General features: G+C 38.1%; 1 protein-coding gene across 9 annotated transcripts in view; it reads left to right on the forward strand.

Moving 5' to 3' along the window:
- The window catches only part of LOC136877043 (lysophosphatidylserine lipase ABHD12), a 159,332-nt gene that overhangs the window by 93,577 nt on the left and 50,004 nt on the right, over nt 1–15,751 (forward strand). For 8 of the 9 annotated variants that reach the window (XM_067150852.2, XM_067150846.2, XM_067150853.2 and 5 more), the window contains 2 exons: nt 6,070–6,188; nt 13,560–13,665. In XM_067150852.2, the coding sequence (XP_067006953.2) occupies nt 6,070–6,188; nt 13,560–13,665 (225 nt within the window). Of the gene's footprint in view, nt 1–3,627; nt 3,680–6,069; nt 6,189–13,559; nt 13,666–15,751 lie in introns of those variants that run through there. The other variant, XM_067150850.2, reaches the window with a different exon arrangement.

The following is a 15,751-nucleotide window of genomic DNA, read 5'->3' on the forward strand; positions in this document are numbered from 1 at the left end:
TAACTTAAATATAAATGCTACTCTCTCACAGTTTCATTATCTGTCGTCATTCGTCAACTAAGAGATAAGTAACCTTTCCCAACGCATTACAGATTTATGATACCATGATCTCATAACATCAAATCCAAATAACATGTTTTCCTCATGTGACTGCTAGCTCCTGACAAGAAATGGGGAAGAGCTCGGAGACAGACTGGAGTACAAATTTTAAAAATATGGATAAAACACTAAATTCCGCCCAAAAATCTGCTGTCCACTAAATGATATATTTCTTCGCCGGCAGTCTTCTAATTCCGACAGATTTAGCGGAAAATCCGTTAAGTTGGCAACACTGACTATTAGCTGCCGCCCTTGTGGGCCTGGGTGTGATTCCCGGTGCTGTCAGAGACTTAAGAATGGCAGGAGGGCTGGTGTGTGGTTAGAATGGTACATGCAGCTCACCTCCATTGGGGGTGTGCTTGGTACACCTTGAGACAAGGGCATGAGTTCGTTACTTCTCATGTTTTGAATCTTGGTGGTGACAGTGGCATGTCAATTTTTTCTACATTCTACATTACATGCTGGAATAGTTACGTTTCACTGATTTGGCTATGACACAATAGGCTGAGTGCCAGGCTCCTTAAATGAATGAGCATCGATAACAGAAGTGTAGTGTCAACAATACTGAATTGTACATGTCATTCAGGGTGAGTATTGTCCATTGTGAATATTTTCAGCCTTGTGAAAGAGATTTTATTTATTGGTATCAGTTTTGTTACAGTGAGCTGCCATTACTATTCATAAATAAATATTTCAGAAGGAATAGGAGTATGAGGTTAATTTGAGATACCTAGCACAAGCTAATGACAAAAAATGCTCTAAAATAATAATAGCGATTGTTGTTAGTTGCTACCTGGCACATGGGGATTGGTAGTACTAAACCAGAATGCCAAGGGATTTACACTCCTGGGAAGCTCCCCTCTCATGTGACTACCATCTAGTGTAAGAGTAGACAGAAGCACTAGCTCACAGAGATATGCTTAGTCTAACTTGGAAGAAATAGTATACCAAATACTAAGTAGAGGTACCACCCTGTGAAGGCATAAGAATGCCTAGATCGATATTAATAGTGAGGTGGGCAGTCTTGTGTGAATTATTGCACTTTGAATAGGGCATGATGCCAGATGGATGAGATATTTGAATTTCTGAAGTTATATGGACATTAAACATTCTCTGCTCCATAATGATGAATGTACTATTAGTAGTACTGGAAGATATTGCCACTTACCATGTACAAAACAGTAGCCAGATACACAAATACAAGTGCTTAATGGTAAGATCAAACAAGTAATATTGGAATTCATGTAATACTCCTGGCATTGGGCGAGTTCGCTGTGCGGTTAGGGGCACGCAGCTGTGAGCTTGCATCTGGGAGGTAGTGGGTTCAAACCCTACTGTCAGCAGCCCTAAAGGTGGTTTTCTGTGGTTTCCCATTTTCACTCCAGGCAAATGCTGGGGCTGTACCTTCATTAAGACTGCTTCCTTCCCACTCCTAGGCTTTTCCTGTCCCATCGTTGCTGTAAGACCTATCTGTGTTGGTGCAACGTAAAACAAATTGTATAAAAAAGAAAAAAAGTACTCCTGGCAGCCATTACCAGCTGTTGCGGATAGAGTATTAGTCAAATACAGGTGCTTAATAATAAGATCAGACAAGTATTATTGGAATTCAGGTGATATTCATGGAAGGTATTACCACCTTCTATGGATAGAGCATTATCCAAATACAGGTGCTTGATGATAATAAGTAATTCAAGTGGCATATACGTATTGAGCAGGGTCACTGCAGTATTTGATAGCTTTTGTAAAACAAGAGTCACTCACATACATCATTTTATTCCGTGATAGAGGTGATACAGGTTGTGAGAGGCAAAGCAATGCGATTATCATCCTCCTCTCGGTGACACTAGACCTTACGTGGTCTTGTAAATTTACTTATTAAACTCTTGGAGAACTGGCAGTAATTTGTAACATCATCCAGTAGATTGCAGTATTGGTTGTATTGGTAGAGTTCAGGAGTGACTCAGATCTTTTGGGGCCACGAATCCCAGTTATTACTTAATTTTACTGTTAAATACCATTTTTCTGTATTCCCCCCTCATTACGTTTGGTTTTGTTCTAATCCTATTTGTTCAAAACCTTTTGGCATAGTCAACCGGTAGATCACAAGGCATTGCATCAATAAGTATTTCGGAAGGTAGTTGTAAATATTTCATTGTCCCTGATTTTCTGCTTGTTTCAAGACCTTATTCTGTTCACTCTATTAAACTACATATTTGGTTAAGTTATAAACTGCATTTCACCGCACAATCGTCGCCATCGCGTAATTGTTGTATCCTTCATTTTCGATACAAAAATTGGATTTTAAAATTTAATCTCGTAATCGTCGCACGTCCAAATTGTGTTCATCAATCTGTTTAAAAGTTAATGGAACTACAATGTACGTTGCATGAGAATGCGCAATTTAAATACGTTTTGGGCAATCGGAAATTTGGCAACACAATCACGTTTGCGAAATGCCATACAACATATAAATAAATAAATAAATAAATAACAGTGGTATACGTACGACGCATGGCTTATCGGTAGTTAGACAACGTGGTCGCGTGACAATGTACAATTGTAAATTATAACTTACGCTTATCGGCAACGTCACCGGGAAGTACCGGCACCACACACTTGTTTTCTAGTACGACTTTCAAAGCCTTGCAACCAGAGGTGCACTGGTATCGGAACACGCAGGCAAACGACGACAAAATGGGTCCTTGAGAATCTAATTCTTAAAAAAAAAAAAAAAAAAAAATAATGCTCTTATCAGTGCTACACGACAGAAAATGAATGCGTTCTTTTTTCATAACATTGTCATGTTCCGGTACTGGAAAATTTACGAGTAGGTACAGCCCCGTTTTGCAACCCTTGTACTTCACCTCAAGTGAACCTCTCAATGTTGTGGGAGTATGTAGGTTTTTTTTGCCGTTTCCCGTCTCACGGAAGTATCGACTGCTCTGGAATGTACGTGTGTGTGTGTGTGTGTGTGTGTGTGTGTGTGTGTGTGTGTGTGTGTGTGTGTGTGTGTGTGTGTGTGTGTGTGTCAGTTACTTGATTACTGTAGACATGTGTGCGTGAGGATTTAGGTTTTATTTTGTTTTGGAAATATAAATATTTTTAAAAAAAAATACAATAGTACTGAACAGTTATGGACAGTAATTTACATAGCAACACATTAACGTGTGAAACATATATTTGTCATTGTGGATAATTATAGAAATTATTCTGCGGTCTTCAAGCTGAAGGTAAATGGTCTTCGATGAACAGCATGGTAACAGAACTGTGGAAAGAAAATTTTCAGTGAGTGGAAACTTGGTGCTTGACTGGCGGAAATTAAAAGTAAAGCTAAAATATACAAACTATTCTAAAAAGCGCGGGTAGGTGTCCGAGAATTGACGAAGAAGTGTTTGTGTACGTCAATGAAATACATAACAGTGGCTGCCGTGTTATCATGTGAAGTGTTACAAATGAAGGCACGGGAGGTAGCACGCGAACACATTCCCTTAACTCAGTTCAAGGCGATTCGTTGGCGAGTTATGAGGTTCATGGGACGACACAATCTGTCGGTGCGAAGGAGAACACCACCATGTCACAGGTTGCTTGCTGATTACACGAACAAGATTGTAAATTTTCACCGATTTGACATAAGTTTGCGCCGGGAAACTTCATACATAATTTCTCAAATCAGTAATGCTGATAGGGTTCCAGTCTCTTTCAATGTGCCTTGCACCAGCACTATTGTCCTAAAAGGATCACGAAGTGTATATTTGATGAAAATCAGCTGTAGTGAGAAATTCTACGATGCACAGCTGACGGAAGAAAGTTGCCGCCTTACAAAATTTTCTTTATGGCTTCTCAGCAAGAGAAAAACGATAACTAAGCAAATAATTTCTCTGTGGAATCCATGTACGAGTGCAACGAAAGGGTTGAATGGTAGTAGAACTCCTGCTAGACTAGGTTAAAACCGTGGGATGGAAGACCCGGTGCACTAGTAAACAGCCGACTCTGCGTATCTGTCTATATATATATATATAATAAGAGTGTTCTATGTACATTGCCCAGAATTAAAAAAGAACCGTATTTCTGTATCGGTCATGTTCACAGTAACAAGGAAGTGAACTTCTTACTGTATTGTATGTATGTAAGCAAGCGCATCGCGAGAAACTGGCTCAAGGGAATTTAATGAAAATCGGTACCTATGTAAAGTCGAATAAGGCACTACCGTATAGGCTATTTTTATTCACACTGAATAAAATGGTAGTTTTACGGGAAGGCCTGAAATTCAGTTCTAAAAAATTTATGTAATTAGGGCCTAGTGGCCGCATCGATAAATTCTGTATAACTAAAGTTATATCGAAGTAAATTTCCGATCATTTGTGTCTTATACATTTTTACCGTACCGGCTATGATAACAGAGATATTCATGAATTTCAATTTTTGTTGCCGCGTCCATATCAGGGCCGAGCCAGGAGAAAATGGGTGAAAGGAATTTAGTGAAAATAGGTTTTTTAAGTCGAGGAATAAAGCACTGCAGTCTAGGCTATAAATAACTTTATTCATGTTGGATGAAATGGTAGTTTATGGCAAGGCGCCTAAAATTTAATTTTCAAATACCTATGCTATTAAACATTTTAATACCTTATTCACAACGCGTACACGACTTCATCAATAATTCTGTATACAATGTAGAATTCCGTAGCGAAGCACGAGTACACCAGCTAGTTTTAGATAGATTCCGAGGTCACCTCTTTAACGAAGTGAAGCAGATTATCAATGAAAATAACGCACAACAGGTAGTCATTCCCGACGGCCTAACATCTACTTTGCAGCCACTGGACATATATGTATTAAAAACCATTTAAAAACCACTTACGTCGTTTTTACGAGTGGATGATGAGTGGCGATAAGCAGTTGACGCCCGCTGGAAATATTAGGCGTCTATCATTCGATTATTATGCTCTTGGTCACTGAAGAGTTGGGACCTTATACCACCTGAACTAGTCTCGAAGAGATTTGGATTTCGGATCCGAAGGTGACGTAGTGTGGTGCAGTGACGACGAATCTGATACTGTTATGAGCAGCGGCGAGGATGGTGCATCTGATACTGAAATCAGTGATAGCGACCCAGAAGATTTCGAGTAAATTGCTTACCGGGACATCCGTATTTCACAGAAATGCAGTAATTTTTTGCTAGTGTAATACTTTAACTTTAATGCTCCCATTAATGACAATAAGTTCATTTTTATTTTCAGGTTGGAAACACCCTCGCCGAACTGTTGCGAATAAATTATAAATCTTGTTTTGGACTATTTTAATTATTTTGATGTATATATATGCGATTATTATGTACACCTTAAACGTGTGTGAAATACAGTTTATTTATACATTTTTTCATTAATATCAGTACTGGCATTAAAATATTCTTTGTATAATGGTCGCACCCTACTATTTTTTCGAAAATTTTTGTATAAAAAGTGCGATGATTATTCGGTGAAATACGGCAATTCCAAGGTTGAGTTGAAGATTAGCGGTGAGAGAAATCCAGTTTTAATTAAAATTTTCATCAGGCTGTGAAGTCATAGGATTGTTTTTTGGTGTTTAAGATATGGTGGTTCTTTAAACTAATTATTGGTCTGTTACCTCATGGTACCCCGTGATAATTTTCTCTCTCTTCTAAAATGTCTGAAACTGTGATTTTATGAAATTCGTAAAGTTTATTGAAGACTGCTTCAAAGTCGGTAAATAAACAGAAATTATCACACGCCTGGTTGCCTGGATGTGTGTATCTAGTTTTACTATTTCAGTCGCGCTTTCCTGAGAAAATGTGGCAATTGTATTTTAGTTAAACCAATTTCATTTCTGTATTGACATTACTGTAAAGAGTAGTCTATATATTAATGGCATTTTTTCTTTATTTTGTATACTATTGTGGTTCTACATGAGGGATCATTATATATATATATCATGGTATCATTTCTCTTTCAGAATCCTGTATGGAACATTGAAAGCTATTCTGCTGGGCCTATTTACCCTTTTTGTAATTGTTCCACTCATTTACAAGTACACATATACTCTACAGAGAAGTATGATCTTTCTTAATTTTGGTGAGTAGATTTCTTTTAATTATTATCTTCAAAGAAGTGAATCTTATTTCTTAATCATCTCTTAATAAGTTTTCAAATGAATGTGTTCTATTTGGATACTTTGATCTTTGCCCAAACTAGTCATGTTTTAGGACCAGTTTTGAGTGCGAGCCTTCTATTGGTAGAAATTCATGACATAGCCTACTCAATTTTACTGAAGTCTGAATTGATCAGGAGGCTAGCTAGAAGTTACAAACTAACAAGGGAAACTTTCAGACCTCTCAACAACATTAGTCACAAAACTTTCTGGGGTGAACAAGCAAGAGACCTAAATAACACGTCTTGTGAAGCACGGCATTTTGCAATAATTTTCAACCCTTTAAACAAGGCTTATGAAAGTAGGGTACACAGACATAATATTTGCAGTCTTAACATGCCAGACCTCTGAAATATGAGACATGTAAATGCTCAGATTGTGTAAAATATCTTGAATTTTCAAGTGCCATATACATGCCTCATTTTGCATCCTGATAATGTGGTGTGAGGAAGCAGTGCAGCACTGTAAACAAAGTTATATTTCTGTCTGTGAGCAAATCATAGCATGTGTCAAGAGCAGCAAAGTTGTTGTCCAGCACATTTTTTTTTTTTTTTCAGGCAGTGTATATAAGCAGTTGTTCTTGAATTTTTGATGATAAGTGTCAATAGCATCAAAATTATCGTCCTGTAGAAAAGTTTTGAGATTGATAATTCATTTAATGTATTGACCATGAAAGACTACATATTTTCTTTACTGTAATATGAAACAGATATGAGATTCTTAAAAAGTCAGCGATTTCAATACCTATACAATGAAAATGAGTGCAAATCCACAGCCTGTTTCCAGTTATTCGATCAGGTCAGGAATGGAATGAATGAAGCCCCCATCTAGTGGCAAGTATAGGAAATGTGCTGGCTGCCGAAGCCTATTACACAATACCTATACAATCATATTCGATAATTCATTCAATTCAATTATTTAAATTATTTTCATTATGTGCCATTATTTGTCAAGTAAATCAGAACACAGCTTTAAATCTGAACTCCATTGAATCAGGGTCTGTTGAATCAAGGGTTTATAGTACTTTTCTTTATCCCCCAGGAGTTCTTTTACATGCTTGTAAATATACCGACTTGAGGCTGGTGTATTTCAGCACCACCAGTTGGAGCTGGGATCAAACCTGCCAGTTTTAGCTCAGAAGGTGAATGCTATATCGTCTGAGCTACTAAGCCCAGCCAGAATTTCTTGCATTAAAGAAAATAGACTAGAGCATGTTGTTCCTTTAAATTATGTTAAATTTCAGTCTTCATTAGTTTTTATGATGAGATCCATGTGTAAAAATGAAAATTACAGAAAATGAGAAACAAACAAGTGGCAGAGTAGGACATAGCAAGTAATACGCCTACATTTGAACTAGCAAAGATAACTTTTTCGTCATTAGATTAAAGGGGGAAGCATAGTCCTTAAAAAAAAAAAAAAAAAAATTGCTTTGACCCATAAAGGTGTATTCCCCCGCTCCCCTTCTTAAGTGAAAGACCTTATTGTTGTGTACTCTGTATCAGATTCATGCATAAAATATTGTTATTTTGCTATACCTACTTGCTGTATGAGTTTAGTTGTGTGTGGTCTACCCACCATTGGCATTGAGTCAGAAGCTCTCAACACATGGAGGAGGGCTGTAAGATGGATAGTCATGAATGGAAGTCTGCTAGTGGCACCTGTGCATCTATGCCAGCTTCGGCCAAATAGGTCCTTGCTTACACCTATTGTACAATACTATAATCTTCACGGTACTCTTTTGGGTTTATACCTTGTGAGATAGACTGCAGAGAATCTTTGTTTCCCGAAGTCTTTGCTTTGCTTCTTCAGAAGTGAATCACCATGACTGTTTCAATAACACAGAAATTTTGAATTCATTTGGGCTGGGAAATCATCAATCCATACTTTTAATCGCTGTTTGATTTTGCTATGACCGTTCACGATTGGCATGCAACTGAATGTAGCTGCTGTCTTCAACTGGGAAAAACCGAGCAAATTGTTTGTGCGGTTAGGGGCACTCAGCTGTGAGCTTGCATTTGGGAGATAGTGGGTTTGAATCCTGCTTAGAGGATGGTTGCCTAGTTGTACTTCCTCTTAAAAAAATAATCACCACCACCGAATCCCACTGTCGGTAGCCCTGAAGGTGGTTTTCCTGGTTACCCATTTTCACGCCAGGCAAATGCTGAGGCTGTACCTTAATTAAGACCATGGACGATTCCTTCTCACTCCTAGCCCCTTTCTATTCCATTGTCACCATAAGACCTACCTGTGCCGGTGTGACATAAAGCCAATAATTGTTAACATCTGGGAATGTGGGCACATGAACTTTCCTTTTTACCACATGTACTAACATCATTGCACTGCTTACACTCCTTTTCCAACATGTTGCACAATTTCTTGGTATGACAATTTGGACCCACTCCATGGTCTTGCTCAGATTCTTGTAATTGCAAGCCTATGCTGTCCTAGTTTGTCAGCAATGTTTAACACAATTTTGTTGCTCAGTATAGTGGCACTAGACTCTATGGGGTACAGCACCTGCAAGTGTACAGCTGCTGATATCTATCAGGTTATCAACCCAGAGGCTGGTGGAATCTTCAAATACAAGGTGTGGCTGTTAAAAAGAGGAATGATCTCCTACTGCCAATGGGTGTAGCGTGAGAGGGGATTGTGAGAGGAAGTAGTTTAAAGATCAAGCAGCATGTGAATTTTAAATTCTTTTTGGAATTTAAGAACGCTTAATGAAGGAGGTGTACAGGGATTCTTCTGTGTCATATGCACAAATATTTTTAGTTTCACAAAGGGTGTAGTGAGGGTCAGTAGGAGGTGGAAAATGATTAGCATCTAGGGTCATTCAGTTGCATCAAGAACTGATAAAAACAGTCAGAAAATTAATAAACTTGTTCATGCAGATTGATGACTGAGTATCAGGATGAAAGCAGATGAACATTTATAAAGAGACTATGAGGAATTTTGCTTGTTAAATTGAAGAAGTGTTCAAAACTGGCCCTTGTGTCAGGACGCGCTAGCTCACAATGCCCTGTCTGTGAACATTTTTTTTTCACTAGTAAATGCATTCCAGTTCTTGAATATCTCCCATACTCACCAGATCTGGCCTCTTGTAACATTTTCTTTCTCCCAAAGAGAAGAATGTGTTGGAGGGAGCTCATTTTCAGTCAGTAGAAGACGACAGGAAGGTTCAAGAACAGTTGAATGTGGTGAATGGGAAGATTGAAGAATGCGGATTGAGAATAAGTGTAGAAAAGAGTAAAACTCTTGTTATGACTAGAGGAGAAAAAGAAGGGAAAGGTCAGATTAGACTTACAGACAAGCCCCTGGAAGTAGTGGAAACGTTTAAATACCTGGGGAGTGAATTAATGGAGAATGCTCGACTGGATGCTGAGATTAGTAAAAGGATTCAAGCTGGAAGTTGTTTCTATCATAGTGTAAGAAACATGTTATGGGACAAAGATGTGCCAATGTAAGCAAAGGATACTATGTACAAGATGTATTACGTACCCATAACAACTTACGGAGCAGAAACTTGGACAATGACAAAGAAGGATGAGAGTCGAATACAGGCAGCCTAAATGAAATTCTTGAGGAGTATGATACAGAAGAGTAGAAGAGACAAAATAAGGAATGAGAAAATCCGGGAAGAAATTGGAGTGGGAAAAATGAATGATAGAATAGAGAAGAGCCGACTAAGATGGTTTGGGCACATAAAGCGAATGAGCGACGAAAGAATGCCAAAAAAGGTGACGGAAATGCAAATCCAAGGAAGGAGAGGCCGTGGACGACCACGATTGAGATGGAAGGATACTATCCAACGCAGCATTATAGAAAGAAACCTGGACTGGGACACAGTGTTGGAGGAGGAGTGGTGGAAAGACCGAAGAAAGTGGAGAGGAACCATATTTGCCCCTACCCGGCTACAGCTGGATAAAGGGAAATGATGATGATGATGATGATGATGATGATGATGATGAGAAGAGCTAAAGCAAAAATGGCGAAGTTTGACAGTTGATGACTTTCAGGATTGTTATAAACTGTGAAAGATCTATATGTAGTGATGCATGGGTAGAGAAGTGGAGTGCTTTGAAAGTGATTAAGTGAAGGTGTAATATGTAAAGGTAAATCGTATTTATGATATCTGTAACACAGTTACATTAGGCAACGTGTAATTTGAGCATGAAGGAAATTTACCCCCGAAAGATCTGACAAAAAGCATAGAAAAACTAATACCCAGGCAAGGAGGCTTACGAGCATGAAAGAGTACACTCTAGCCATGAAATCATTGCTACCAAAAGCAACAACAAGAAACAAATAGTAGACATATCAAACGCAAGAAATCCAAAACCATGACAAATTAAAGGAAGCACACTTATCTGATATTAAGATACACAAAGTGACATCCCAACACAAGGAAAACACAGCACAGGATCCCATCTAAATGAAAAGAAAGAGGGACGGGACCTAATTGAACACCCATAGATAATTCAACCGTCCGACTCATTGGCTGAATAGTCAGCGTTGAGGCCTTTGTTTTAGAGGGTCCCAGTTCGATTCCCAGCCGGGTCGGGGATTTTAATCGCATCTGATTAATTCTTCTGACCCGGGGACTGGGGGTTTGTGTTTGCTCCAACACTTTCGTCTTCATATTCAGACAACACACTACACTACCAACCACCACAGACACACGCAATAGTGATTACATCCCTCCATATAGAGTTGGCGTCAGGAAGAGCATCCGGTCGCAAAACAGGGCCAAATCCACTTATGTGTGACACAGTTTGCACCCACGACCCCACAGAGGTGGGAAAAGTAGTAGTAGTAGTAGTAGTAGTAGTAGTAGTAGTAGTAGTAGTAGTAGTAGTAGTAGTAGTAGTAGTAGAAGCTAGATAACTCAACCCCTTAAATGAATAACTCTCGAATATACTTAAACTAAAGGAGAATTTCATTAAAATTATGCAAAGATGTGAAAATAAAATTACAATAAATATAAAGAAAATAAAATTACACTTAAACTTCCAACAATAGAGTGGTATTTAAAAAAATAAAACTTTGTGGTGGTAAATAACCATAATCTACCAAGGAAGAGGTAAACACATTTCATTAATGCAACTACACCTTTTCAATAGGTTACACACCTTGTGGATACTTCTTACATACATCACATCTCATGTCATAAGGCCAGGTCAAGCATCTTCCAACTATAATTCACACTTCACGCACCCATAAGTAATGCATAAAACAAACTCAGAAAAATAGAGAATGACATTGAATAAACACAAGGTAACACCCATGTATGACATAATCAACATAACTCAGTGCCCTAAAATACAAGGAAGAGGTTCAGATAATGACTCGCATAGCATATGTGATACGAACATTCAAACAATGCATAAGGCACATGGAACCCAGATGCGGTATCACGTCAGATCAGATAAGAAGTTACGTAACAATTTACAGAAGAGCCCCAAAGAATTGTAGTTGAAGGATCTTAATTGACGTTCAGTATATGATGATGATGATGATGATGATGATGATGATGATGATGATATTGAAATTTAAATCACAGAATCTGCATAAAATATGTTGAAATAAACCCTAAATTTACAATTAAAAATTAAATATCTAAATCAAGAATATGGTGATCACTGACATCATAGAAGAAAACAAAGGAATTCATGATTCAGCGGTAAATTTAACTTAAGAGTTTATATTATACTACACTATATTACACTATACTTGTTATTCACAACAGGCAAATGCCTACTAAGTATGATGGATATTTTGAATTTTAAAGGAGTTTGTAATTACATAGTTCAAAAGCTCACATACAGCACCATTTTATCTTCAAAAAGAAAGAAACCAGTTCTACTGGTGTGAAATGTTTTCAAGTAAAAATGTGTCACTATTTTGAAATAATATACTTTGCTGCATGATACTGAAATCTTTAGTTACAAGCACTCCTTAACTATGTCAGTTATAAAAACTGAGAAGTAATCCTTAAAAACCTTGATGGGGGGTTAAAATCCAGTTCTTGTAAATCCACATCTTGAGTACAATCTGAGACAGAGATCACACAATACACATATGCGTCCATGGCTGCTCGCTTACGATTCCAGGCGATTACAGTTCAGTCATCTTAGCGCAAGACGAGGAGAGAGGGGAAAACTTGAGGCAATGCACGTGTAGTCTACCACAGTGTTTCAGATTTAAAGTCGTGCAGCTTAAATTTGATCCAATTCCCCTGTGAGTTTAATGAATTATTACAATTTAATTCTTTAAAAATGTCTCAAATTAGTTATGAGCCCAATTATGCATGATGAGATAGCAGATCAGTTGTTAGTTGCCAAGGTTCGATGATAGAATGTAAGCTAAAAATAAATCCATAAATAAATGTTTTGTGACATAACAATACCAGTCCTGTTTATTAATACCCACACCTCGACGTAGGACCACTGAAGGTGTAAGGAAATTGGAAAAACCAATGGCAGCACTATTATGAACTGTTCTAGGCAAAGCCGGGCTGAGTAACTCGGGCGGTAGAGTGTTGGCCTCCTGAGCTCAAGTTGACAGGTTTGACCTCGGCTCAGTCTGGGGGTAATTGGAGCTGCTCAAATACATCAACCTCATGTTTGTAGATTTACCAGTACATGAAAGGACTCCTGTGAGACAAAATTCAGCACATCTGCATCTCCAAAAACTGGGACATTACATCAATAACATTTTATCATACTAGGCCAGATGAGAGGTAGGGTAGTGTGCCATTTGCTTTCTGCACTGAGCCAGAAAGTGTTATTGCAGTACACCTGACCCAATGAGTAACACCTTTCACAGTAACCAGATGCACTGATTGTGCTCTCATTGTCATCACCACTCATTTCTCAGCAGCTTCCACACTATCATGGCCATAAATAAGACTGAGACTTCAATAGAAGCTACATTTTGCTTCAGCCAATGCCAAGAGATAGATGCAAAAATACTGCATCTATCAAGAAATAGCCACAGGACAACTGATGTGCATCAGATATTCAGTAAACAAAACTATATTCCTAATTCTTTCACAGCACTGTAATCTTTATTATCTCCTGTACTGTTGGTGCCACATGAAAACTTGGGTCTCTGATTCATTTCTTTCAAGATGCTCTTTTCTTCTTTTTTCCTTCTTTTATGTCTTGAATTCAATTTTTTATATCCTTAGTTGTTTTATTGTACTCTTTTCTCCTTTTTTCTTTTATCTCTTGAATTCAAATTTTTATATCCTTAGTTGTTTTATCGTTTGTATAAATGTAATGTATCTCTTCTAGTAAATTGGCCTGTGGATATTGATTATAATTCACCTCAGAAATATGGCCTACCTGCTGCCAGAAATTTCTATGTTACAACCAACGATGGTGTGAAACTAGGTGTTTGGTAAGTATTTTATGATAGTTTTCTCACTTTAATCTTATACGAAACCTTGTTAGTCAGATTTTTTTCTGAAATGGAGATATTTGGACCAAAGGTTGAAAACCCAGACATATTAAGTATTCATTGGGTAAGTTGTCAGCACGTATTTCTAAGATAATATGTAACAGAAGTATCAATAAACCTATTGTGAGAGATTTTGAAATCTTGGCCTTGGATGTAAGTTAGGCTTTTTAGTGAATGAGTGATGACATGTTTGTGAGTTCTGTGCTGTTCTAACCTATATTGTCAGTCGAGAGCTGGACTCCGTAGTCAGAGATCACAGGTGATAATAAGCGGGCTACGTAACACTAAAAATCAGATGGTTCAACGTCAATAATGCTTATGTATATGAACCCATGTCGGAACATAACAACTAAGCCAACAGTTGAACCACACCAAGGGATAACAGAAACAATGAAACAAAAAGACCTCCAGCTCAGGACTGTTCTTAACGATCACCATCTTACAGTTTTGGACTTTCATCATGCTTTTTAAGAAAAAACTTATCTACCATTTCATTTTGTGTATCCTTTGTTTTTAATTCATTATTTATGTCTTGCTGAGGATGACCCAATCCTGGGTCGAAACATGTCTATGTCTGTCTGTGTAAAGTTTCATCTTAATTGGACGTAAGATATTATAGTATTGACTGGGAGGATAACAAAGTAATTTTGTACACTTTTGTAAGAAGTTCTATATTGTGTACTGAATCACGAAGTGTATTATGTCTCAACAGTTTTATGCTTCTCCTGTAAAATTTGTATGGTAGAAGGATATGTTACAACAGTCACTTAAATTTTACACTTAAAATACTGCAATATATTAGTGATGATTATTCTTGAAAGGGCAAACTTTAAATAAAGGTCAGAGTGTTTATGTTGTACAGTTGGTAAAATTCAGACAAGATGCTTTTACTCTTCAAAGATAGTTTTTTATTTTCTGTTGCAAATTTAGGGACATTTTTTGCTGTATTGTACATAGAGAGCATTTGAATTAAGAACCAGCCAAGCACTGTTTCCTGTCTGCAACACAACAGCCATTTGCTGAATTCAGTGTTCGGAAGATGCAGATGCACACACATTTGTCATGGCCTTGGATGCAAGGCAGGCTTTTAAGTGTGAGTGCCTATCAAATGATATGTTCGTGAGTTATGTGCTGTTCAGTTTTGTGTATTACCAGGCGAGTTGGCTGTGCCGTTAGGGACGCGGAGCGGTGAGCTAGCATCCGGGTGATAGTGGGTTCGAGCCCGACTGTCGGCAGCCCTGCAGATAGTTTTCCTTGCTTTCCCATTTTCACACCAGGCAAATGCTGGGGCTGTACCTTAAATAAGGCCACGGATGCTTCATTCCCACTCGTAAGCCCTTCCTATCCCATCGTCGCTATAAGACCTATCTGCGTCGGTGCAGTGTAAAGCCAATTTAAAAAACCCTGTTTCGTGTATTAAATCACGAAGTGTATTATGGCTCAGTGTAATGTTCAATCATCAATAAGTCACCACTGATCTACATTTAGGGCAGTCACCAAGGTGGCAGATTCACTGTCTTTTGTTTACCTAGTCTTTTCTTAAATAATTCCAAAGAATTTGGAAATTCATTAAACATCTCCTTGGTAAATTATTCCAGTCCCTAACTCCCCTTCCTATAAATTAATATTTGCCCAAATTTCTCCTCTTTAAGTCCAACTTTATCTTCATATTGTGATCTTTCCTACTTTTAAAAACACCACTCAGTCTTATTCGTCAACTAATGTCATTCAACGCCATCTCTCTACTGACAGCTTGGAACATACCACTTACGAGGGGAACCTACCAAGTGTAACAACCCGATTTCCCAGAAACTTTGCTCGGTGAAAGAGGGGTCGAAGTAGGTGAACACATGTTTCGGCTTATCCATAGACACTTGACCGTTTGGAAGAAAATGATGGTCAAAGTTTCCAACGTGCTTTACCTGCCCATTAGCGCATTGCTGGTTCATATTATTGGGGGGCGCAGTGCATTTTGCTGCGGCTTCACACTTTTGCACCAGTGTTACCCCTCGTTCGCATGGCATAT

The sequence above is a fragment of the Anabrus simplex genome, chromosome 7 (assembly GCF_040414725.1).
Source record: "Anabrus simplex isolate iqAnaSimp1 chromosome 7, ASM4041472v1, whole genome shotgun sequence".
Taxonomy (NCBI): domain Eukaryota; kingdom Metazoa; phylum Arthropoda; class Insecta; order Orthoptera; family Tettigoniidae; genus Anabrus; species Anabrus simplex.